At 41.9% G+C, this 24,384-nt stretch overlaps 3 protein-coding genes across 4 annotated transcripts; 1 reads left to right on the forward strand and 2 right to left on the reverse strand.

Moving 5' to 3' along the window:
* Positions 1-354: 354 nt before the first annotated feature.
* Positions 355-5,997, reverse strand: mon1a (MON1 secretory trafficking family member A). Of its 2 annotated transcripts, XM_027280405.1 has the most exons (7): positions 5,829-5,997; positions 5,511-5,573; positions 5,170-5,321; positions 2,834-3,217; positions 1,960-2,725; positions 1,719-1,866; positions 355-1,468 (listed from the first exon to the last, which is right to left on the reverse strand). In XM_027280405.1, exons 3-7 carry the CDS (start codon positions 5,291-5,293, stop codon positions 1,328-1,330), a joined length of 1,563 nt encoding a protein of 520 aa, XP_027136206.1. In that variant the 5' UTR covers positions 5,294-5,321; positions 5,511-5,573; positions 5,829-5,997; the 3' UTR covers positions 355-1,327. The 2 variants fall into 2 exon arrangements, with proteins under 2 accessions (XP_027136206.1, XP_010733272.1); XM_010734970.3 differs by lacking the exon at positions 5,511-5,573.
* A 469-nt stretch (positions 5,998-6,466) lies between these two features.
* On the forward strand, positions 6,467-10,268 carry traip (TRAF-interacting protein). Its single transcript, XM_010734968.3, has 16 exons — positions 6,467-6,672; positions 6,852-6,970; positions 7,065-7,122; positions 7,224-7,307; positions 7,449-7,488; positions 7,572-7,699; positions 7,780-7,874; positions 8,003-8,116; positions 8,224-8,311; positions 8,394-8,483; positions 8,567-8,655; positions 8,735-8,890; positions 8,987-9,032; positions 9,112-9,216; positions 9,311-9,361; positions 9,681-10,268. The coding sequence occupies exons 2-16, from the start codon at positions 6,873-6,875 to the stop codon at positions 9,786-9,788; spliced, it is 1,350 nt and encodes a 449-aa protein (XP_010733270.1). The 5' UTR covers positions 6,467-6,672; positions 6,852-6,872; the 3' UTR covers positions 9,789-10,268.
* A 1,294-nt stretch (positions 10,269-11,562) lies between these two features.
* On the reverse strand, positions 11,563-24,361 carry grm6b (glutamate receptor, metabotropic 6b). Its single transcript, XM_010734967.3, has 11 exons — positions 23,929-24,361; positions 22,186-22,772; positions 18,930-19,146; positions 17,815-17,950; positions 17,486-17,640; positions 17,026-17,166; positions 16,735-16,935; positions 15,860-15,999; positions 14,495-15,118; positions 14,104-14,415; positions 11,563-11,902 (listed from the first exon to the last, which is right to left on the reverse strand). Exons 2-11 carry the CDS (start codon positions 22,714-22,716, stop codon positions 11,663-11,665), a joined length of 2,697 nt encoding a protein of 898 aa, XP_010733269.2. The 5' UTR covers positions 22,717-22,772; positions 23,929-24,361; the 3' UTR covers positions 11,563-11,662.
* Between the last annotated feature and the right edge of the window lie 23 nt (positions 24,362-24,384).

Consider the following 24,384-nt stretch of genomic DNA (forward strand, 5'->3'; position numbering starts at 1 on the left):
AGACCTGATGTGTGTGCCCCCTCTTGTTCCACTCCATCCCTCACTCAAACACAGTACCTGTACTTTAACTGCTTTAATCTCGCTCCAAGTGTTCATCACTGTTGTTTGGGCAACAGAACAGCATGTCTATCTTGTGTTTGTACCCTGAAACATGATGGTAGAAAAAAAGATTCCTAGAATAGATTTTACAATATATATGAGCATACAGTAAATGAACAACAGTAAACACTGGATAATAATTAATTATTATTATTATTAAGAATTAGGGATGTTAAAAGTACTACTATTATGCTGATGAATAAAAGTAAGCAAACACCACAGTCAATCGAGACACACAATCTGATCAGGAGTCTGTTGTCTTTCTAGTCATTGATTTATTTTTTTCTAGAACAATAGTGAAATTGGCAGCGGCCATAAATCGGCACTGTTGCAACCTTACATTGGCTTTGCACATAATGACTGTTAGTTGAGGCATGATTAGCGGCGGAGGCAAATGTGGCAACTTTGGATTCCTTAAGCAAAGCAAAGGATCCCCTGAAGTGCAGTTATCGTGATTAGACACAAGCAGATAAAATGTCACACAGTGCTTTTCTTAATTAATATGAGCATTATGAGGAATGCAAACACAAATGTCATCATGTAAGAGGGAAATTCTTGTGGACCCTGGAAGATGTACACACGTTAACACAATCAAATGACAGCAGCAACAACAACTCTCTTGGAGTGCCTTTTGCTTAAAGAAAGTGCATAGAGGTCAAATGATGATGGTTCTTACAGTTCGTCGTGTAAATAGAAAACACAATAGGAATGTGGTTAAGCTCATGTTTTAACAGTGTGTCTTGTAACAAGTGAACACATTCTGCTGCAGGTCTTCAGAAGATTCCTTTTTTTTTATTCTAACTGAGCTGATAGCACTTAAAAAAACAAAAAAACAAAGACAGCATTTATCAGACACTGAGAGGCAAAATAGGTCTGTTACAGTAAAACACTTTATGGAACAACTTCAACAGCATACAAACACTTATGTTACTGTGTCACAGATGATGCTGATGCTGCCTCAGTCTGTTTATCCAAATTTAAAGTTATAAAAGTCTTGCCAGATAAAATACAGCTTTAAATTACCCTCATTGTGCAACTTTCATCATCACAAACCTGTTTATTAGATCAGAGGAATGCCAGAGGCAAAAAACAAACAAAACATTGCTTTGGGGATCATTCAACACTGAACTGACTGCTGCATCATCCACCGCTGCTGTTAGCACAAGGCCGTCTGCGTTCAGGGTGATGCCTTTTTGTTTCAGGAGGTCAGCCGGCAGCGACGAGGGGCTCAGTATGTGAGAGGACTCAGGATGAAGAGGCGGTCCTCCTCCTTCCTGATCCACTTCAGCAGTTTGTTGACAGCAGAGACGGCCAAGGCTTTGGTCCCTAGCGGACTGAAGCAGAGGTAGAGCTCGAAGCCGCTTGTCACCTGCAGGACAGGAGGTAAAACAACACAGAGTGGGACAAGGTTGTTTAAATTAGCACAGCAGTGTTTTACGGCCGCTTTGATTTGTGCAACTTTTCATGCAAAGAGCCAAAAAAGTTTTCACTATTTGATAATATTTAGTGCCTAATGTATTTCATGATTTCATGTCATGTGAAACTGACACTCTGTGGTGAAAACTGAGTCGCAGCACTTTTGAAACACTGTAAAAGACTGATGTGACTGTCAGACTCACCCATGCCAACAGGTTTTCAGTTTCACTGCAGCGGTAAAAGGAACGGAGAGGTCTGGTTGGATGATGCAAGTGGCTGTGGAGGTCCTGGTACAATCCCATCAGCCTTTCCTGCTCTTCATCAGACTGGTACACTGCAGGAAACTCTGGACTAAAAGAGAGAAATGAAACCTGATGGTAAGTAACAGTAAAGAACATGATGTGTGAAGCTTCTGGCATGTCTCTTTTCTTTCTTTCTGCCTACCTGGTATACAGCCCTGAGCTTTTTGATTTGTACAGGAAGTGCCTGAGCTCCGGGATGCAAACCTGCTCTACAGAATAGCTGGGACATTTAACTGCCTCCTTCAGGGCCTGGTAGGCACTGCGCTTGTTCAGCCTCTCCAGGAACCGTTGCTTGCAGTCGGACATGTTAAAAAAGTCCTCTCGGTCAGTGGAGACCAGGATGAGGCAGAGCTTGGATGCGGGCTCCAGGTAAGAAATGTGAGCGTGGAAAAATCCTGCAGTGTTGAACTTTGGCAGGCAGATTGGCGTCCAGCCTTCACCCTCTCGAAATGATGAGGAGGAGCCGACAAGGTTGAAGACCAGGTGCAAGTCTATGTGGTGCAGGAACTGGTCCTTTTTCCGCACCAGAGTAACCAGGCAGTCGCCCGCCAGCAAGATGGAGAACACCAGGTTTTTGGATTTGGCGGTCTGCAGGCTCGATGACACCACGTCCCTGGAGGAACTGGCCAGAGGCAGGCAGGTGACGGCGCTGAGAAGAAGGCCGGGGTCTCGGTCCAAACGATGTAGCAGGTTGTCGGTGAGATACTCGGAGCCGGCCAGCAGGCGCCGCAGGTCGTAGTTCTGCTTGTGCTTGAAGATGTGGTTGAGCTGGGTGAGGGTAAGCAGGCTGACGATCTGGTAGTAGATATACTGCAGCTCCCGCAGCAGCTCCTTGTCTGACTGGCAAGTTCGATATACGCCCACTAGGACCAGAGGGCTCTTGGCGAGAAACACCACTTTACAGCCATCTGACACAGAAAATGTTTAGAGTTGACATGGAACCAACATATTTCATAGAGAGCACTGTTGACCCACTTATTTTTAATCATGAACCACATCTTAAAGTATATTCTGACCTGCATGGATGGAGCGGATGATGTTCTTCTCGGCCTCAACAAAGGACACAAGTGCCATCATCACTCCCATGGTGCTGGACAGAGCCTCCTCTGTGCCGTAGCGGCTGTAGATGGGCTTTCCGGCCTCGCTCAGCACAAACACGTGTTTCCTGTGGCTCCTCCATGCCTCACTGGACACATCTTCCTCCTTAGGCCGACTCTCCGATGCAATGTCACTGTTGTGCTGCTCCTCTATGGTTTGCTCTCCCACCAGCACCTTGAGATCTTCTCCACACTCTCCAGGTTGGTCCAGTTCAGCCTCCCTCCCGACCTCTTGCTCAGCCTCAGCAGTCAGATCCTCGAAAGACTGAGCATGGATGAACATAGCGCTCTTCTGACCGGCACCTGAAATGAATGATAGGGATAAATGTTTGTCAGTGTAATGTGAAGGTGTGTCAGCAATAAATAAGTAAGCCTATAAAAACTATAACGCCCTGCTTGGGGATGTTTTTTTGTTATGCATCTGATGGCTTAACCCCTGTTCGTGACTTTCTCATCCACTGGGTGGGAGTCAGCAATTGTTCCCATAGAGAAGCAGCTGTGTACTGCTCTTTCATGGAGGTTAGGCCAGTTAACCAGATATACACTTTTCAAGCCAACCAATTAGTCATCATCCTGAAAGTATTTTTGTCTGGTAAAATTAAAAAGAAAACTTTGAAAACACTTCCAGGAAGGCAGGAATCTCATCATTTTGTGTGGCTTGTCCAAGTGTGTTTCATTGTTCAAGTATGTGTCATTGTTAAAAAACAAACTTTATGCTTTATGAAGAGAGTTTTCAAACAATATATTTTTTTGGTTTTAAAAGATAAAAGACTTCAACAAAGTCTAACTGGTTGGTTTAGCCACTGTACCATACGTCAGGGTAACTTCCCCACCTCTGCAGAGCAGCACACAGCCACATCCCTGAGCTTTTCTGTGGGAACCGTCCAGTACTGCCTTGTGGAATGGGCCTGATGTTGGCAAAAAAAAACTGTGACTGTCTGGCCAGAATAAGCCACAGTGAGATATGAACTCTCTGACCACTGCCTTATTTAGTTTAGAGAAAGTATGAGAATAATAGAAGTCTGATAACAAGTCAGCTGGACAACGCAAAACAAAAATGTTGTGTTTGTCTTGAGACTTAGTCGAGCAAATCCAGGAAAAGTTCAATCATTTCTCATGTCAGAGTTGGATTAGTTCAAGCTGGACATGACAAAGCTGTACTGCTGCTGACACACTTCCACCAAGACAAAAATCATACAATTTCAGTCAGGAGACGTCTCTATTATTACAACCCCAATTATTATGTTTTTGGTATGAAAAGGTCAGAGAGCTTACTATTACTACTGTTCTCTGTTCTCACAGAGCCACCGACTGATGATGCATTCAGGCGCTCCTTGTCATCAGTTACATCAGTTTATCATCAAAACATTCCCCTCAAACAGGCAACAAAGTGACATGCAGATTACAAAAGTCACATTATTGTAAACATAGGTTTAACTTTTCTTTGCACAGACAGGATGTGCACACTCATGTCTCACACACACACACACACACACACACACACACACACACACACTTCTCCTTCTATTGCATAGTTAAAACGACATGAAATAGAAAACTGCCTAACTTGAAAACGGTTTATTGACAAGATCCAAACAAGTCAGTCTGGTTTTTGTGTTGCCCTAGCAACAGCTTTTTCGCTAGGAGGTCTTCTCTCAAGTCTCAAGTCACTTTTCACGCACGAGGAAAGTTACAGACCAGTATTATCCTCGTTCAGGGGACAGAGCATGTAGGGTAATGGTACAATTATGTGCCACTAAAAATCAACATAATCACAGGTTTAGCTTACTGTACTAACCAAATTAAGCGTTGATTATAGAACCTCATTTTTGACTGGATGCTAAAAGAGGAAATAACAAAAGGCTGAATTATGCTTCAGAGTTGTTATTTAGGATCCAGGACAGTTGATCTCTATATATCCCTGGACTGAAGCACGACCAGCCCAACTGGAAGCAGTTTCTTTGGGACACCAGTGTACTGTAAACATACCCGTGTACTGTAAACGTGTTTTTGTAATATAATTCCCATAGGGGATGGGCCTTGAGAGGACATTACATTTAAATAAAGTTATATTTACTCATTCATCCATGCATCCAGGCCTGAAGATGTCCAGACAGACCTACAACCTGGTGGAATGGCGCTAAAAAGAATCCACTGATAGTGTGGTTATTACTGTGATTTACTCACAAAGGTTCAGAGTGTAAGATGAGATGGCTCAGATGATCGAGATCTATATGAACGTAAACCAGCCTCACCTGGTTCAGTTCCCTCCACTAGACCTGGCGTGGGGCTGTCCGCCCTCTCGGTGCGAAGGCGGTCCACAGGAGCCAGAGTACCATTCTCCCATGATGCAGCCCCCCTTTGAGCTACTCCATCCATCACTGCTACTTATGGCGGGGACACACACCTGGCAGGACAGACACACACACACACACACATGAAGGGAGGGAGGGGGGGGGAGAGAGAGAGAGAGAGAGAGAGAGAGCAAAGGTCAACAGCTTGGCTCAGACTATGACTGAAGTACAAGCCGGATATGATGCACTTTTATTGTAACATGGACAGCAGTGTGTGAGTCATTAAATGTTATGGCCCTGACCTTTTTATCTTCTGAGAAACTTCAGTCTCACTCTTGTTGCTAGAAGCAACGGCTGGTGTCATACTGAAGGGGAAATAATAATAATAATAATAATAATAATAATAATAATAATAATAATAAAAATAACATGTATCCTCTGTGTTTACATCTTATTCCTTGCAGAAGTCGTGTCTCTTCTCTCAGACGTCTGATAAGCTGTTGGAGAACTTCAAAGGCTACTTCGGTGGCTAACTTTAGCACATAATCAGCACCTAGCTGGCTCTGCCTTTATTTTGACAAAGTCTCGTGACATTTTTTTAATTAATTACAGATAATTACCTTTCATTTCCGGTGCTGTCTACATTCGATCCGCTGTGCTCCACAACTCGTTTGTCACATTTATTGCAAGAAGATACTGAAAGTGAAGTACTTCTGCTTGCTAGTCGTCAACATGCCCTGCTAGATTGCGGAAGTAGGAATTGTGGGATTTGAAGTTCTCTTCCACGGGACGTCTCTGGAGAAGTAGTAAACAGGCTGATTTTGAATTGAATGAAATTAAAATAAATAAAAGGTAATAAAGAGTTGATTTTGAAATATTTACGAATCACTCTTTTGCTCCGTGTTGCAAAATGAATTATGTAATTATCGTCATTTATCTCAGTTCATTATTTGATCTTAACGGTGCATCCACTGTACTCCGGACATCACACAACTATACTCGGTAATTAACATACTGGAATAAAGAATACGTTTGTTTTCAGTCACACGACTGTTTGTCTAAAAAAAAGAGCACAACAAGAACACATTGTGTTTTGCATAAGTTTACAACGCTGTGAAAGATGAGTGGAGTAGTTTGAGAATAGTATAGTAGTAACTGATTGTATATAATCAGGATAAATGTGTTAACACACGCACCTTAGCTTCTCTCATAAAGATATGAAAAGTTTTATATAAAAGCTCTCACGTCTACGAGCAGCGCCTGAACGCAACGTAAGGGGCGGGACTTGCGTTTGAACGTACAGCGGGGAAACAGCCGCTATGGGGCAGCCATTGTGTGTCTGTTAATGACGGCTTCAGTCTGGTGCAGTTTGACTCGCTGGTCAAAATGTCAACATATTCTACACGAGATTAGTAATGTGTCACTTCTTCACGGCGGACTGCGCGGTAACTTCGTTTTTGCTTCGTAAGTACGCGACTGTTGTTGAGGTTAACCAAAGCTGACTAGTGTTAGCGTAGCCACATGCTAGCGTTACGAGAGCAGGGCTATGGCAAGTGTTTGCAGCTCACACATACGAACACGGCCATCAGGGAGAGAAGTCCACTGTGTACGTCAACTAACACGGCTGCTGCTATTCACAACAGGGCGACCCTTCTGACAGCAAGATGCCTATCCGAGCATACTGCACGATTTGCTCCGATTTCTTCGATCACTCCAGAGATGTTTCTGCCATCCACTGCGGACACACTTTCCACTATGAATGGTAACCTGACGCAAGAAGGCCAAATCTTCAACAACAACGCACATTGCTGATGTTTTAAGCTGCTGATCGTTCCCTGTCTTCTTCTCTCCTCCAGTCTCCTCAAGTGGTTTCAGACAGCCCCGACAAAAACCTGCCCACAGTGTAGGAAACAGGTACAGTGACACTTCCAAGCTGCTACCAGACTAAAACTAACGTGCCAAAAACCAAAGAAGAAAGAAAACATCCACTGAATATTGCTGTGCTCTCTGTGTAGGTCAGCACCAGACACATTATCAACAAGCTGTTCTTTGACATCGGTGGAGAGGAGGAGGCAACAGCGGACCCAGAAAGCTTGCAGGTACCAAACTTTGAGCATCTAAACAATACAAGTGTTGGTTTTTAACAGAGAAATTGTTTGTGTAACTCATACAGATCTGTGTCATTACGCCATCTGGGTTTGATTAAGAGCGTCATGCTGTGTGTTTCTCCCTTCTTTTAGAATGAGCTCGATCGAATGAAGGTGCTTTTAAGCTCCAAAGGTAAGAACGATGTCCCGATGCAGTGATGTTTGATTGTTAAAAGTGGGCAGCGCTAGTTCATCACGTGTCTGATCAACTTATAGAGCGAGACTGGCGGGACAAACAGAAGGCAACGGACAACTTGAAGGAGATCGTGGAAAAGCAGAGGAGAGACCTGGACAGTGTGCGGAAAGAGATTATGGAAAAGGAGATGCTGTGTTCTGCCCTCAGAGTAAGCTGTCTCTTCTCTATTGTTTAGAATGTGTTATTGTTTCTATACTGAATCACATTTTTTTCTTTATCTTCTCACAGAAACAGATGACATACCTGGAGACGCAACACAATGAAGTTCAGGCTGCCAAGGACGAGGCCTGGAGACTGAGGACCAAAATGAAAACGTTTGAAAGGTATCTGCAGTTGTACAAGTGTTACAATATTGCATAAGACTGTGTGTCTTCTTTCATTGTAAAAAAAAAAAAAAAAAAAAAAAAAGTCATACTCCGTCTGTGCACTAATACTGCTGGTTTGGTCCCAGCCTGGACGTGTTGTTGCAGGGCCAGAGAGCAGAGGTGGAGTCCATGATCACAGATATGGGTGTCAGCCAATCAGCAGTGGAGCAGCTATCCATCTACTGCATCTCGCTCAAAAAGTAAGGAGCCCTTAGAGGGAGAGGTGTTATTCACTCAGTAACAGATTGTTTTCACACCACATCCCTTAGAGCTATGTGGACATTTATCTCCTCCTTTTCTATTTTAGAGAGTATGATAATCTAAAAGGAAGTCTGAAGTCTTCAAATGACATGTGTGAGAAGCTGAAGAGAGAAGTGCTCGCCTCAAACAACAAGGTAACTGTGTGTTACTACACCCAGAGGAATTTACTTCTTGAAAGTGTGATTTCTAAATAAATCTTGTTTTGTCTCTTTTCAGTCACACAAAGCCTCACTGGAGGTGACTAAGACTAAAGAGGACATGAAGTCTCTGCAGAAAGATCTGGCCAATGCTGATAAAGAGATCTCTGTAAGACAGATCTGCTAAATGTGCTTTTACTTTCAATGTCAGAGAAATGCACGGCTGTGATTCCTGCATGTGTCCGTCTACAGAGTCTGAAGAAGAAAGTGGAGTTTCTCCAGAGGAGTCTGAGCACCCCGACACGGACAAATGAAGCCCTCAGTCGGCTCGTCTTTGAAAGGTGTGTCTCCCAGCTACTGAAACATACACCTGCTTTGACTTAACTGTGTGCGATACACTCATAATGTTTTTTCATTCAGTCCGGCTCCGATGGACTTGAAGCAGCCTTGCTTTCGCCAGCCTGCAGGTACCGAAGACATTGACCTCAACATGACTTATGACATCACTACACCAGATGATGTGGCCAAGAGGCCGTCAAAGGTCCCATCCAAGAAGATACGACTCGACCCTCCGGCGTAAGTTTAATGTGTCTCACTGTGGGAATGTTTGTGTTTTTATCTCTAGATTCTTTTTAAATTGTGTTACACTAAAGAAAATGTTTCATATTTCAGGTCATCTTTGTCCAAACACAGTGAGAAAAGTTCATGTCCAAGCAAGGTAAGTTTGTAAACGTCACTCAGCGAAGTCCATTTTCAAATGAGGTGTCTGCCTCCCTCAAGACTTTGTCTCACCTCAGGCTCATGATGAGGATGGATCCATGGATCCTTTTTTGAGGAACTCCCTCCTCTTCAGAAAGAAGACCTTCGGTAGCATGTTGGACCCTCAGAGGAAGCCTGGAGTCGTATGTACAACCCAATAACCTCCTGCTCTTCAGCTCTGATGTTTTAATGTCATTTAATGCCCTGATGATGACACAAAATGTTGCTGTTTTGCAGCTGAGAACTGGTTACGATGGTTTAGGAGGACGCACTAAATTCATCCAACCTGTATCCTTTTTTTTTTCTTTCTACGTGGAGTGTGTCAAATGGGTGTTTCTTCATTTGAATTACTTAAATATTAATGTGATTATTGATGGTAGGCTGTCATCTGGTCTGACTTATCATATTTATGGTGCTGTATTCATCATAAAGTATCATAAACGTCTCTGCTGGGATGTTTGCCATAACAAATTTATGCTGTGATAATGTTGATAATGTGATATAACCGGCAAAACATACGTTTGCAGCTTTAAGTATAAGCATTTTGATAATATTAGTCCAGGATATTTTTAGATGCATTGCTCCTTAACTGTGCCCTCCACTCCAGTCTCCTCTATCAGAGATTCGCCCGCTGATGAAAGCTAAAAGGAAGAAGGTGACCAGGCCTCCACCCAAGATTGCGACTTGCCTGACACTGGACAGCTTCCTCGAGTAAACGCTGACCTCTACTGCCTCAGATGTAGTAGTCAAAGGTCAGGATGCTGTGTGTGTGTGTGTGTGAAGCGTAAAGCATGTTTTGCGCTGCTCTGGCGTAGAGAACCGGCCCGGTAGCTGTTCTGCCACTCGACACCAAACAGGACTTTGTGATGGAACTTTAATTTAAAAGCGGTAACTGACCTCACTCTTGACAAGAGATGTTGAACTTTTGGTGACATCAGCAGATTTTCTGTATATATTTTTTTCTTTTTTGATGGCTTGACTCGGTCTGTGGAGACATTTCTGTTGTTGTGTGTCTGTATGTGTGTGTGAGACCATTTGAATGTCACTGCTGTGCATTATGTCACTGATACTCTCTATAATTCTCTAATTATTTTTCCCCAAACTGTCTCCTTCATCACCTACACATGAATATACAGTATGTTTTTTTAGCTTTAGATGTAAACCAATTCAAATAAACAGTATTTTTTTTATTAAGGTTCGTGTGGGGTCTACAAACAATTCCCTCTTGACTGTTTTTATTCACAAACATTTCACTGAGGCATGCTCTCCTGCAGGGGGCAGTATAAACTGTTTTCTCACAGGAGGATGTGAATCTCACAGCTCTCCTCAACCGTGAGGAAAAATGCACTGCACGTGGTGACTGCTGAATCCATTTGTATTAAAAAAAGGCCGTGCCAGTACAGAAGGACATCCTCAAAAAAAAAAAACAGCTTCAGTAAAACCTGAGTCGTACATCGTAATCAAGTAACAAAAATCACACTGCAAATCATATACTGGCAAATAAGGGAGCATTGTTTTAGGAGTTACCTCATGAGAAACTTCTAATGTTTGCAGAAATGTCAACTTGTGACAGAGGACCTTATTATGGTGTAAAATCTACCAAATACAACTGATGACATGAAGCTGTCTGACAAAGGTTCCCATGCATGCACGTAACAGCAGCTTGTCCATGATTGTAGCATGTTGCTTTACAGGCTGGGCTTTTTTGACAAACAGTATGGGGAAATGCCAAACATTGTTTTCCACTGTGGAGTAAAAGTACCAGGTAGAACATAAATATCCTGTTCACAATCACTCGTATCCTGTTTGCACTCACCAATTTACAGATTCCGACATAAAAGCCAGCTTGTACCATAGTAACTGCATACATGACACCAATTTCAACAAAATGCTTTGTTGCATTAGTGATTGGGTTACGATTCTGCTGTGAGTGATTATAATGAAATGATTAATTATATCTGCCCGGGGAGATTTTTTTTAGAAATAGTAACAGGACGTGGTGTTGCATTTTTTTTAAAACTAGTTCCTTCCAGTGCAATCAGAAGAAGTCACGACACCCCATAAAAACAATTTCAAAACATTCATGTACACATAAAACAGACAGGATCCATGCAGTGTTTCGGAGCGAGTAAACAACGCTTCATTGACCCCATGGGATTTCACATACATGTACATTTTCCTGTAGGGCAAAGGTCGCCATTTAATCTTTTTTTTTTTTTTTTAACCTACACAGCATTTCAAAACTAACAATACCTCCTTATCATGTTGAGGTGTTTGTGTGTAAGTTGTTACCAAAAAAAGAAGAAAAAACCTTGAAAGTTGCAGTTTATTCAGGATGGTTCAACAGCCTTTCAGTTCTCAGCTGACCATTTTGAGATCAATCATTTCTTTTTGTGCTTCATTCAAGGGTTAGTAGATCGGAGTTATCTGAATAAATGTGAAGAGAAATAACATCCAGGAACGTCTTTGCTGGTCTTTCAGTCCAGAGTTAAAGGGGAGGAAAGAAATCCAGCCAATGATTTTTCACTCATCGTCAGCCATCTTAGCGTGGGCTTGTGGCGGGTAGATGTTAGGAACATGGCACCACTTTTACTGCGATCTGTCCGGCTCGATTTTGGACTCTCCGTTCTGTTTGTCGTTGGATTTCTGGGACAGGGTTCTGGACACGGTTGCCGCCTGCACCACGGCTTTGAAGCTACGCTTCCTCTTCTGGACGTTCTGCTCCGGGTGAAAGATGATGACGTAGACTTTGGGGATGTAGAGCATTCCCAGGGACACGGTGGCGCTCAGGCTCATGGACACCGTCAGAGTGGTGGTCTGGATGAACATCTGCAACACACAAGGCTGGTCAGAAAGATCCCACACACACACAGCCTATGTCATCTCATAGATTGTCACAATTCGGTCTTTACAATTTTCATCTCAAAGCACAGTAGGCAGTGTTCCTCCCCTGATGAATCATTGATGACTTGGTATATGTAGTCAAGAAAGAAGGCTCTATACATGGGCTTTGACCACCTCCATCCTCTGTTCTTCCTTTTATTCCAGATCCAACTGTAATAATAAGAAGTGACTTCCCCTGAGATCTTGCCTCCAATAAATTATGAACTCATTATTCAAGCAAACTGTACAGGTCCATAAATAAATAAAGCTATATGTGCCATAAATAAGACATTTGCGGCATAAATAAGTCATAAATTGTACACTATCCTCAGCAGAAGCACATCCTGCCACCTCACAGGCTGATGTCCATACAGTATCCTTTCTTTTATCATCTCTGTCATGCTTTATATCAGTTCCTCTTAGTGACCCCTCCATTTCTAAAAGGAGCTGTGGTGATTTATGAGCACAAAGTGGATTGTATTCATTCGCTTGTTTGGCCCGAGGCGAACAGAAAGACTGGCTCAGGATCAGTTGCACAGTTCATATGTAAATACAGACATTAAACAGGTAAATCTCCTCCTCCTACACATGGCCTTACACATGATGGGAGGATAACAGCCGCTATTTCCACAAGCTAGACAAAAGTTGGTGTCTATATTACGCTCTTTTTCTAAGTGATGTTTAATTGAATGGGATGGCTGAATTGGTCTACGAGGGGTCTCTACCGTCCCTCAGCTCATCTGACCTCTTTTCGTTCCTCCCTTTTCTTAATTCATTTCATTTCCATTCGGGGGAGGTGAAAAGACTTTGAAAGCACCTCAGGCTTTAATCGTTTCAGCCTGACTGATTCATAATACAGCTCTCTATTAGTCAAAGCCTATCTCTGTTTTTCAAATATTCCCCCAACAGTCTTGTACTTTGTGACGGCAGAAATAGCCCACAAGCTAAATTAAATCCTCAGTACAGTGGAGGCAGGATGTCCTGTGAGTACAGCAGGAAGCAAATATGAGATGACAAGCAACAAACTCAGATTTCACTGTGAACAGCTGAGAGGTTCGTTTTCATCTCGTACTAGTGTGTATTACTGTGTTATGTAAATTCACTACAACTGCAGCGAAATGAATGAATTGATTTGACATTAAATTTCACAACAGAAATAAACACTGACAGTATTTCTCTCTCAGATTAATTTCTGTTGCTTAGGCACACACATCATAACATTCTTATATGATAGGTCAAAAAACAATTTGTGAATCAAAGTATTTGCTGCAGAATATCTTTGCATTTTTGAACTGCTGGTCAGATAAAACAAAGACTTGTATAAATAATCTGCTAATTAATTTAATCTATTTTTATGTAAGAGTAGCAAAATCACACAGAAAAAGACTCAATTTTAAGTAAAGGTCCTTCTAGTGAACTATACGTGTAAATGTTCAAAAGTGTTATTACTTAAAAGTAGGCACCTGTAAGAGTGTTATATTATTGTATAATTATTTCTGATACGCTAATGTGCAGCATTTTAATGGTTTAGCTGGGTAAGGTGGAGCTAATTTGAATATAGTTGTTATAAAAATTAGGATTTATACTAGAGTTCAGATGTTTTGATCATATACGTGTGTTTCCTGTGCACTTCCCTTATTTTGACTGTGTTTTGCTGAGAATGGCAGGGAGAGATATCAGTAGTTCAATGACAGGAGAGGCAAGTACGTGAGAAACAGGGTCATTTTGATACATATGTTCATTGTAGAGCAGACTCATCAGTGAGTGAGATGCCCATTTTAAAAAATGTATAAGAGCCAAATGTTAGAGCTCCTCAGGGAGCCTTTTCTCTGTAACCTCTCTTGTGTGTTGCACTGTTAAATGCTCCTTCTTGTACAAGAATAACAAATTCAACTTAAACTTTTATACTTTGGATCCAGTCCTCCTTATTCAAGGGTTCTTCCTTAAAAATTCTCGTAACAATAGTAGTTAAATATTTTAGAATATATATGCATTTGTTTTGCATGCAAAACTTGCAACTCAAAATAACCAGTAAATTCCTCAAAAATTAAGAAGTAGAAGTATAGAAGAAGGAGAAGTATAAATCAGCATCAAATGAAAGTGCTCAAGAAAAACTACAAGTGCCAGAAATATAAAAAATTTCTTACCTTCTCCGTAGACTGTGCTGTGCCAAAAAAGATGGGTACAAAGGCCAGCCAGATGATACAGGTGGTGTACATGGTGAAACCAATGGGTTTGGCCTCGTTGAAGGTCTCAGGAACTCCTCTGCTCTTGATGGCGTACACGGTGCAGGTGATCATCAGTACGATACTGTAGCTCAGACACAGGATGAGGGACAGGTCGGACATATCACACTTGAGGACGCCCCGTGCAAATTCCGGGTTTGGGGGCTTCTGCTCCTCGTAGTCGATGATAGTGTGGGGTGGCATCACACCGAACCAGATGAACACCCCGAGTAACTGCAGAGAAAGGAGCATTTGTTTAAGTGCTGTGGAGGATCTAGGTTAATGTGTGTGAAAGATGCCTCTACGTGCATACCTGTACTGAGATGAGTATAAAGGTGATAATCAGCTGAGAGGTTGGACTGATGAATTTCGGGGGTGTGACTGACTTCTTTCCCTGTTCGAAGATGCGGTAGATCCGGTTGGTCTTGGTGAGCATGGCAGAGTAGCTGATGCACATGCCGAGCCCTAGCAGCAGCCTGCGGAAGGCACACACAGCCACACTGGGCTCTGCTATCATGAGGAAGGTGATGAAGTAGATGAGGAAGATACCTGTCAGCAACACGTAGCTGAGCTCTCTTCCCGAAGCCCGAACGATTGGCGTGTCATTAAAGCGTATGAAGGTGGCGATGACTCCAGTGGTGGCCAGAATGCCCAGGATGGCCAGAAAGACGGGGATGATGGCCCAGGGAGAGCTCCACTCCAGCTTGATGATAGGTGTTGGCCTACACCCTGTGCGGTTCTTTAAGGGTCTCATATCAAAGGGGCACATGTCGCAGGAGAACTCATCCAGCAGGTACTGGTAGCCATCACAGAGCTCACAGTGCCAGCAGCATGGAACTCCCTTCACCATCTTTTTCCTCTCTCCGGACTCACAGGGGAAACTGCACACCGACTCAGGGATCTTGCGGTCACCACCTGACCACTGCATCTCTTCCGACTAGGATGGATGTACAAACACACAAACATTGTCATCCCATTCTTGACATATAGCACTGGCAAAGACATTGTTAAGGGCTAAAAGCTGTTGCCATTACGGCAGGCAGACACTGTTCTGAAGCCAGATTTTTGCCACAAATGAGTTGCCCCTAATTAATTAGAATCCATACAAATTTCTACCAGATCAGTTGTTTTAAGATGAAGCATCAATCTGGTTTTTGGACAATTAGTTGGATTTCTAGCAAGTCAGAAATTTTGGGTGACAGTCTGACCAGTTTAATGGTCCGAATTTTTGGCTGCTTTTAAAAGATCAGTTATAAACTATAGAGAGCTTATTTTAATGTTATTGGAGAAGTATTTTACATGTTGTGGCTAAATCTGTGGCATTGGACAAATTCAACAGGAGGCTCCATGTGTGAGAACCTTGTCATGGCTGGTCAATTGATTTCAATGGTACCAGCATAAAAATAGCAGGGTTAGCTGCACATAAAAAGGCCTTTAAAACATGAAACAATCTAACATGCACAACATAAAAAATGAATAACCGAACAGGGTCTGCCCACCGTCTAAGAGAAGATTGAACCAGACACTCATGAATTCATTGGAAATATTTGCTTACTTTTTTGCCAAGACTGGACTAAAACGATCACTGTAATGTCTGATGGCTGTCTTACAGACATTAAACTGGTGTAAATCTCCTCAAAATGTCCCACTATTCATAAAAGTTCAAGTAAGTATTTACATTGAGTCGCAGGTGGTTTGTCCACTGGCCGATAACCTTGTAACCAGGGTTGCTGACATTAGACAGTTGGTACTGGAAGATGTCATAACGACCAGGAGCGTCTCCATTTTCATTGAACATCACCCCGGTTCCTGCACTGCCTGTTTGATGGAGACAGAGTTTCGGTGACCTGTGCACTTTCAAAACGGCAAAAGAAGTCAGAGAGGATATGAACTCAAGCTTTCTAAGGTGGATACATGCACCCTCATCTTTAGTGGTGAAGAAAACACCCACATGTCCTTGAATACAGCTTGTGTTTGCTTTCTTCAGTATTGTGCAATCATGTGAAAGCTGAGTGCAGGAGGCTCTTTAGTGAAGGCTCTCCTGTACAGTCTTTCAGTGCACTCTGCTCTGTTGCCCTAACGTGATTGAATGTTCCTCGCGGGTCCCTGCAGGCGTTCAGTCAGAGAATCTTCTCCATAAAGCCAAGGTCATCCAGCAAGAGGAGAGCAGTAAATAGGATGCTTTCATGGAACACTTTTTTTTTTTCAAAACTGTTTTTTTATGAAAGATGATGATGAAAAGCAGGAACATTGTGCATAGGGAAGAGCGAGGAGGCAGCCCTAGGGAGGGGACGTGCTTTGAAGAAATGTGCCCTGTGCTGCAGCTAGGTACATTAGCAGAAACATCTCAAGGCTTCCGACTTCAAGCTGACCTCCCTTCTACTGTTTTCTTTTTTAAATTAGCTTCTTTCAAATCTTCTGCAGCAATGGTGAGCAACAGAGGGAAAGCAACAGTTTTACCTCCTATCACTTAGTTTTTCATGTCCAACTTTTTCTATCTGAATCCTCACACATTGAGGGAAAAAAAACACAGATTGAAAGTCAAAAGCTCACCGTTGAAGTTGACAGAGCGAATGTATTGGAGGAGCATCCGTCCTTCCACAGGGTCCATCTTGTCGCAGACACCCATGGAGCCAGGACACAGGTCGAGGTGCATGCTGTGTAAAGCGTGGGCCATGGCGTATACAGCATCAATCACAAACTGAACCTTGCCCTCCTGTTCATACTGAGAGTCTCGACTGATTCTTTCTTCGCCTGACGGATGACAAAAGTGTCAAAACTGGAAAAGACAAACCTGCGCACAAACATTTTCAAGAACATCCATGTATATGAAACTGTACTTACCCGTACATTTCCTTCTACCAAGTTCATACTTGATGCCAGGACGGGTTAGTTTGCACTTGAAGTCGTCCTCCCAGAATTCGGCAAACCAGATGTTTCTTCTGTTGTTTTCCAGAGATCTGGTCTGGAAGTACTGGTCGAACCCTCAAATCGTTTCACAAAGCAGACTTTACTGAATGGTTCATGAAAATGCCATGCATGTTTCCTCAGAGCTCAGATTGCTATCAGCGCATCAATAATCAGACCGTGTTAAAATCAGCACAAATCTCATTTTTGCACAATGAAATGGCAATGACTCAATTGACAGGGCGCTGGCAGACTTATCAAACATCATTCATTTCCTCCATACATTGCATTGATATTAGACTCATCTATCAACGTCATGCTATTGTAGATATTCCATATATATTGCATCCAGATGGTTAGAGTTAGATGTGATATTTTGATGAAATTATTTTTCTACCATCAATAGACGCTCTTTTGGGCAGGATGGTGACAGCGCCCTCGGCCACATCCTCCTGGTCTTGAATGGGTGAGTTTTTGGCCCCCCAGCTGTCAGAGCCAACAAACAGGAAATGGCCCGTCAGGTTGGCCTTTTTGGCCGTCTGCAAAACCCGTCTGAAAGAGGACAGATTTTATATTTCATTACACGCTTTCTACTATACTCCTCTGCTAGTGCGGGAGTGTGTTTCATACAGGAGACTTGAGACTAAAACATTATTTCCATGCACAACATATCATCTAGCTGATTTCCCCTTCTTTTTTTATGATGTGCAGCCAAGCTTCACTTACCTGATGTCATCCTCGTTGGCAAAGATGATGACCCCGCGAGCATTAGAGGTCTCCATCAGTCTCTTGATGATCTTCTCAAACTCCCCTGGCCTGGGTTCTCTTGGAATCTTTATAGACTGTGCAATACACAGCCCCCCTGTGTCGGCGACAGAGATATTTTGGAATTGCTGTGCATCAATGTTTTTCCCTCACTGCACAGTAAAATAAATGTATAATAATGAATGATATCACAACTGGAATCTTTGAAAACATATAGTGATATTATATAGATACTTAGATATAGATGATCCTAAATTTTCATCTGGCAACACCACGAGGTCAAAATTGCAATTTAGTGTTACAATACCATGAACATCCTTCAAAACTAAGGACATCCTGATCAGCAGTAGTTAGCAAACCAAGGTGGTTACCATGGTAACCATTATACCTGCTTTATTCTCAGCATCAACATTGTGATCCTAGCCCACAGAAGTTAGCATTTAGCCCGTAGCATTTTTCCTCTGCTGTACAGAATCTCTGAACTGTTAGCACAACTGATGCTATCGTTCTAGATCAAGAGCATCCGACATCAGCAACAGCATCATTACTTTGAGTAATAACGTTTTATAATACAATATTACTAGGCCTACAGTTTAGCATGTTAGCATGCAGCTGGAGCTGGTGAGAATGTCAGTTTTGCAGAAATTTGCTCATAAACCAAAATATTGGATGAAATGAAATTTTATGGCAATAAACATTATAGTGACACTGGGACATGTGTTATGTGAACACCGTTTCATTGAGATTTGAGATATTTCAGTCTGAACTAAAGTGATGGACTGACTGTGCTGCAGGCATGGCTAAAAGCAATACGCTGGTACCCTGTCCAGCAATGTCAATTATTGATGTGCAGTGTGCATGTGTGTCTGTGGGATTTTTGATATTATGAAATCTGAACTCCAGTAACATCATTTGAGCTTTTAAACCCTCATGAAGTGGTGACTTGTTTGCCCTGTTACTTTTTGTGTATTAAAAGATTTTTGTTTCCTATTTTAGTCTTTTAATGAGTGAATACACCAGCTTGATGGGAAAGTAATCCCCTTTTTGTCACAGCAGTGAACAGCCAGACACACAACCTGCTTCTCTGGATATCTGGAGGAAGGCGTCGACACCGCTTTCTCCATAGTTCCCCTCAGAGGCTAGCGTGGAGACGTAGTTCCAGCCCATGGCTTTGACGATGTCCACCATGGCCTGGGCCTGGTAAGAGTCTGGAGGAACCACACGGGAGAAGAACTCGTAGCGGCTGTTGTCGCTTAGCTCCGGGGCAGTGGAGGCATAACTGATCTGTGGAATCTGAGACAAAAGGGTCAGTGGTGATGAAAGGGTTGAGTCAAGTGGAAAACATGAACAGCCCCTGATTATTAGTCCAATATGTGATAGCAAAGGTAAAAAGAAAGACTCAGTGAACCACATGAGAGGATAATGCACCACTTATGAACAGACAAAACCTTCTAAAAGGAGGCCTTCCACATTAAAACCGACCTGATGTGGTGCATTAAAATCCCCAAACTGGACTATGATAGACTAGAACAGCCTCTGTTTTCAGTAATTCTCTAAATTGAGACAACTTCACAGCACGATCTGCCCTGAGCTCGTCTTTGCTGAGAACATAACGTCACAGTAAAATACAGATGGTAGGAGCCACAGCTGTAAAAGCATTTGTTTGGGGAAAAAATGGATGAGAAGATTAATTTACTGCTGTGCTACTTCTTTAATGACACAGTTTATGTCGACAGTTTCAACCCTGACCCTGCTAATGCCGGTCCCCTTATCGTGGCTTACGGGACGAGGAGAGAAAGGTAGACACAAGGGTAGTGAAGGGAGAAGGAGAGAGGAGCGAGAGAACCATTTCACAGATTATCTGGAAGGATTATAGGGGTTTTAGTCAAATTACGTTAAGCACAGAGGGAGAGACAGAGATCAAGAGAGTAGAAAAAGGCATTTCTCAGCTGTAAGCCATACAATATATTTAATTCTGATGGCCACATGCAGCTTCAGTTTCAGCCGCTGTGTGTCCACCCCGCCAAGCTCGAATTTACTGGCCAGCCTCCACGTTACAGACCACGTCCTCAACAGGACAAAGTTCTCTGAACAAAAGTTCTTCACTGTTTTTGACAAGTCTGATGACGTCAGTGTCCACGCAAGTGTCAGCGAGGTGATTCAATCATTTGCATGCAAATAATCCCGTAGAAGCATCTGCACCCTTTCACTTTGTAAAATCAATGAGCCATATCAGTAACCAGTAAGTATCCATCCACTTAAGTATCCACAAGTATCCACTTACAGTCCAGCACAGCTGAAATCTTCTCACAATCACTCAATAATGTCAAGGAAATATGATTGTGGTTTAGTCCTAATTTAATGGTGTGTTCATATATATATATACTCTATATATATATATTATATATATATATATATATATATATATAGATAGATAGTAGATAGATAGTGATAGATAGATAGATAGATAGATGAGATAGATAGATAGATAGATAGATAGATAGTATTTCTGATTAATTGTAAAGCTATTTAATTGCATGCTAAAATAATGATCGTTTATAACCTCTTGATCGACTACCTGATTGATCAACTAATCATTCAGCCGTCGTTCAGAGTATTTTTTTCTTGGAGAATTTGTGTAAATCTGATGTTATTTAACAAGCTGAACTGTTAGGTAAAAAACATAACCACATTTCATAAAATGCATTATAGATAGAGTGCTAATTATATAACATGACCACCTACAGAATATATACAACATGACACAGCGCGTGTGGTAGATGCTGAAACATCTCCAGCTGAGAGCAGATGTTCACTGTATAGTGAGCATCGTTCTAGAAGCATCCACAGTCCGGAGGGCAGCAATATGGACAGTGGAAGGAAAATGCACCATTTAGCTAAATCTACTCCGCACTGTCCGGCTTACAAGTTGCGTTATCCTAGAACCTGTCATCCGTTGCCCTGATGCTCTATTTTCAGCCCAGGGTCCTGAGCTGCTGAGAGGGGCTTAGTGGAGGTTTGGATCTTAACTCTGTAGTTAACATCTGCCCTGTATGCAGCTGCCCCTCCTTGGCTCTCAACTCAATATCCTCACTATAAAAAATGTTGTATCCAGAGAAGAAGATCTTCTTTTATGTATATATTATATATATATATATATATATATATATTTATATATATATATCTATATATATATAATATATATATATATATATATATATATTATATATATATAAAACATATTTTTTTCCAATTTGAGTTTATTTTTAGACATTTCTAGATTTCTGGCAGACTGTCAGTAAGTCAGTGGGAACATGGCATAATGTGGGATTTAAAGGACTCAGTGTCCCATCATCGCTATAAGCCGTGTAATCAATTATCAAAGGTCAATCGTCTGTTAAAATAACAAATCTGTACGGTGAACACATATAGCGGATTAGCCTGCAGAGGCTATGCATTCAAAATCCTGTGAAGTGTACCTCCCATCCGTACAGAAACTCATTCATATAATTCGTTGCTTTAAATATCAGGTTAACTCTTTGGTAAATGTGTCTGTACAGCAGCAATGAGATGATATTGACAATATTATTATCAAGCATCTTAATTAATATGAAGGATGCTCCTAAAAGCAACAAACCATGAAACTACGTTCAAGCTGATGATGGCACCATTCATCATCTGCAAGTGGACTTCAAATCATTCAGACCTTTGTGTGGACCAGTGCGTCCTAACTACATCAGCAGTGAGATCATGTATACAGTACAAACATGAACGAGTATATTCTGTGTAATAGAAGATGAAAGTTCAGCCAGTTCAAACTCTAAGTTAACCTCTTTGTGCGTGTTCTTCCTGCGAACAGAACATACTAAAAATCTAAAATATGAAGGAGTTGTTCCTGGTAGTTGCACACTTTTTGACACAGTCACAGCTGACCCTTGTTTGAAAGTCGCTGACTAACTCTAAATACATATTGGATTTATAACCTTTCTGCTGTTATTCGGACAGCATGACAGACCAGAGAAGAAGAAACACCGGGAGAGAGAGGTGGTGATCAAATCAAACTTGTAATGTTGTCATTATTGTACATGTCTTAGTAATTCAAAGAACAAAACTAAACTAAAACAAAGATTTTTGGTAACTTTTTGCATATTTACTTCTACATCTCACATTAATCTTGGAGCCAATACCAAGGATGGAAACCCCTGCTTTAAACTCATGCACCTCTACTTCCTCTTTTGTCTAATAAGAAGTAATGGCTTTCAGCTCAAATCAACAAGAACTGTCCCACAATTTTGTCAAGTGTTTAATGATGAAAGTGAAAATTAAACTCACCGCAAACAGTCTGAGCACATTAGCCACCATGATGGACACCGAGCTGCCAGATGCCCCAATCACCCCGACCACCCTCTCTGGTTTGGGGATGATGGGAGGCTCTCCATTTGAGCAGCGCACATCTGAGTTGTCCTTCTGGATGAGGGCCTGGACAAAGGTGAGCGACTGCTCCAGAGCATAGGTGTCTCTGGAGCAGGTGTCCAGGATCCGGGCCCCCAGAGTGATGTTAGGCAGCAGGTCCGGGTCGCTATTGATCTGGTCCAAGGCGTACAGCATGGCCTCCAATCGATGGATCCCCTTCTCTCTCTTGACCTCCCCACAGGGCACCCCTGCAGGTCCCCGGGAGTGCACAGGAAACAGCCCCCCTAAAGTGATGTCGCCCTCGATTTTGATGGATTGGGGCTGGGTGCCCTGCTGGGCCCATGAGCCCGGGCTGATACCCACCAGCAGTGCCCACATCAACTGGAGCCATGCTTGGGATCTTGTACTGAGCCAGCAGCACTGATGGGATGAGCGGGCATCTGATGTCATGATGATGACCAGCAGAGGTACTGACAGCACCAGGCCACTCCCTCTACCTTTGACACCTGAGGGCAATCAGAGAGCGCTTTCAGGTCTGATCATCATCAGACAGGATACATCATTTCAATAATAAAAGGAAGGCTAAAAAAAAAGGTTACCCTTCAGTTTTAAAGCTGGATGAATGAGTTATTTTTTGTTCTCTGCTGTGTCTGTCACATCAGTGAAACCATCACTAAAATATTTAAACACAACATGCAGTTTTAAATATAAAGTGAAACATTCTGGATGAGTTTTGGATAGTTTTGCTTCATGTAATTCTGCATGACTGCATGACAGCTTGGAGACTTGGAGATTTGTGATCACAGATGAATTTTTTGGAAAGTTTTGGTAGTCATTTCTTCTTCATTCAATTTATTTATTTATTTTATTTTTTTAAGAGCATGTATGCACAAGCATACAATAGGTGTGTGTTGTTGAAGGTAAATGCTAAAATGATACTAAGCTTATCAGGTCAAGGTTACATGCACCCAAAAGATTTGTAAACATTTCTGACACTAGAGAAAGTATTAAAAAATATAAGCTTTATATATATGTGCATCATGAAGAGCTGTATCTAGGCAGATTTTGGTCAGCGTGCAGGATGACACACAGTGAATATTGGAAGCTTTTATCACAGAGACCTGAGAGCAGATGATGGAAAACATTATAAATTTTGCAAAACAGAAAACATCAAGTGAAGCTTCATAGCATTTCATGCTCCAGCAGATGGAGCAGCTTCATTTTATCTGCATGAGAATCTTTGACAAAAACCAGTCAACAAAAGACAGAGATTATAAATGTATGAAATGTTTCCAGGCAGAATCTGGAAATATAGAAATATAGAAAACATTATTTATTATGCAGTATTATTAAATCTAAATATCTAATATGTATTAATGATAACAGTTTGCATGCGTACAGATTTACTTTGTTTAAAATTGCTATACGTACTTAACATACATACATTCTTAACCCATATTTATGATACAAAATCTTTTTATTTTTCTGTATAGCCCTTGTGAAGTCTGATTTTATGGGAACTAGTTGAAAAATACTCTCATGATCAATAAAGAACATTATGCGAATCTGCAGTCTATGCAGACAATTTCCCCCCCTTTTAAAAATACTGTTACAGGCAGTCTTCAAAGTAGAGGAATTTATTCATGTGAAGACACTTCTTACCTTCCCATTCTTCATTGACCAGTCTTGATTTTATCCATCACATGAGCGCTTCCAAACAGGCCTCCATCCATGGTCCAAAATGTGATTATATATCTAGAGGTAAGGCTCTCCTCTCCTCACCAAAAAGTAAATCCTCTATCATCTCAGACAGCCGCCTGTGCACTCTCAAAAATCACCAGAACACACTGAAAACAGCGGGCTAAAAAAGAAGTAGTTGTGATTTATCAAGACAAAACGCAAACACTGACTTTTGAGGCTTCAGGGTGAAGTATCATGGCAGAATCAGGGAAAAGTGGAGGAAAAGCGCAACATCACAGCAGTGAGATTCTACAAATCACTGCCAAATCCCTTAAAAGCTCTCCCTCTCTCTCTCTCTCTCTCCCTCTCTCTCTCTTTCCTCTGCATGCATCTCTATTCAGGCACTCCCCCCCTTCACTCCCTCCCTCTCTCCCTGTT

Source organism: Larimichthys crocea, chromosome I (genome assembly GCF_000972845.2).
Source record: "Larimichthys crocea isolate SSNF chromosome I, L_crocea_2.0, whole genome shotgun sequence".
In the NCBI taxonomy this organism is placed as follows: Eukaryota; Metazoa; Chordata; class Actinopteri; family Sciaenidae; genus Larimichthys; species Larimichthys crocea.

Bases quoted from the DNA above. Each gene is read 5' to 3' on its own strand.
- mon1a (XM_010734970.3), bottom strand. From the start codon at position 5,293: ATGGATGGAGTAGCTCAAAGGGGGGCTGCATCATGGGAGAATGGTACT. The intron at 3,218-5,169 runs GTGAGGCTGGTT...CATTCATTTCAG, and splicing joins AGTGGAGGGAACTGAACCAG to GTGCCGGTCAGAAGAGCGCT. The intron at 1,469-1,718 runs GTGAGTCTGACA...CCTGTCCTGCAG, and splicing joins CTGAAAACCTGTTGGCATGG to GTGACAAGCGGCTTCGAGCT.
- traip (XM_010734968.3), top strand. From the start codon at position 6,873: ATGCCTATCCGAGCATACTGCACGATTTGCTCCGATTTCTTCGATCAC. The intron at 7,308-7,448 runs GTACCAAACTTT...CCCTTCTTTTAG, and splicing joins CGGACCCAGAAAGCTTGCAG to AATGAGCTCGATCGAATGAA. The intron at 7,489-7,571 runs GTAAGAACGATG...ATCAACTTATAG, and splicing joins GGTGCTTTTAAGCTCCAAAG to AGCGAGACTGGCGGGACAAA.
- grm6b (XM_010734967.3), bottom strand. From the start codon at position 22,716: ATGACATCAGATGCCCGCTCATCCCATCAGTGCTGCTGGCTCAGTACA. The intron at 17,641-17,814 runs GTAAGTGAAGCT...GTCCTCTTTCAG, and splicing joins GCCAACGAGGATGACATCAG to ACGGGTTTTGCAGACGGCCA. The intron at 16,000-16,734 runs GTGAGCTTTTGA...TCCATCAAACAG, and splicing joins TCGCTCTGTCAACTTCAACG to GCAGTGCAGGAACCGGGGTG.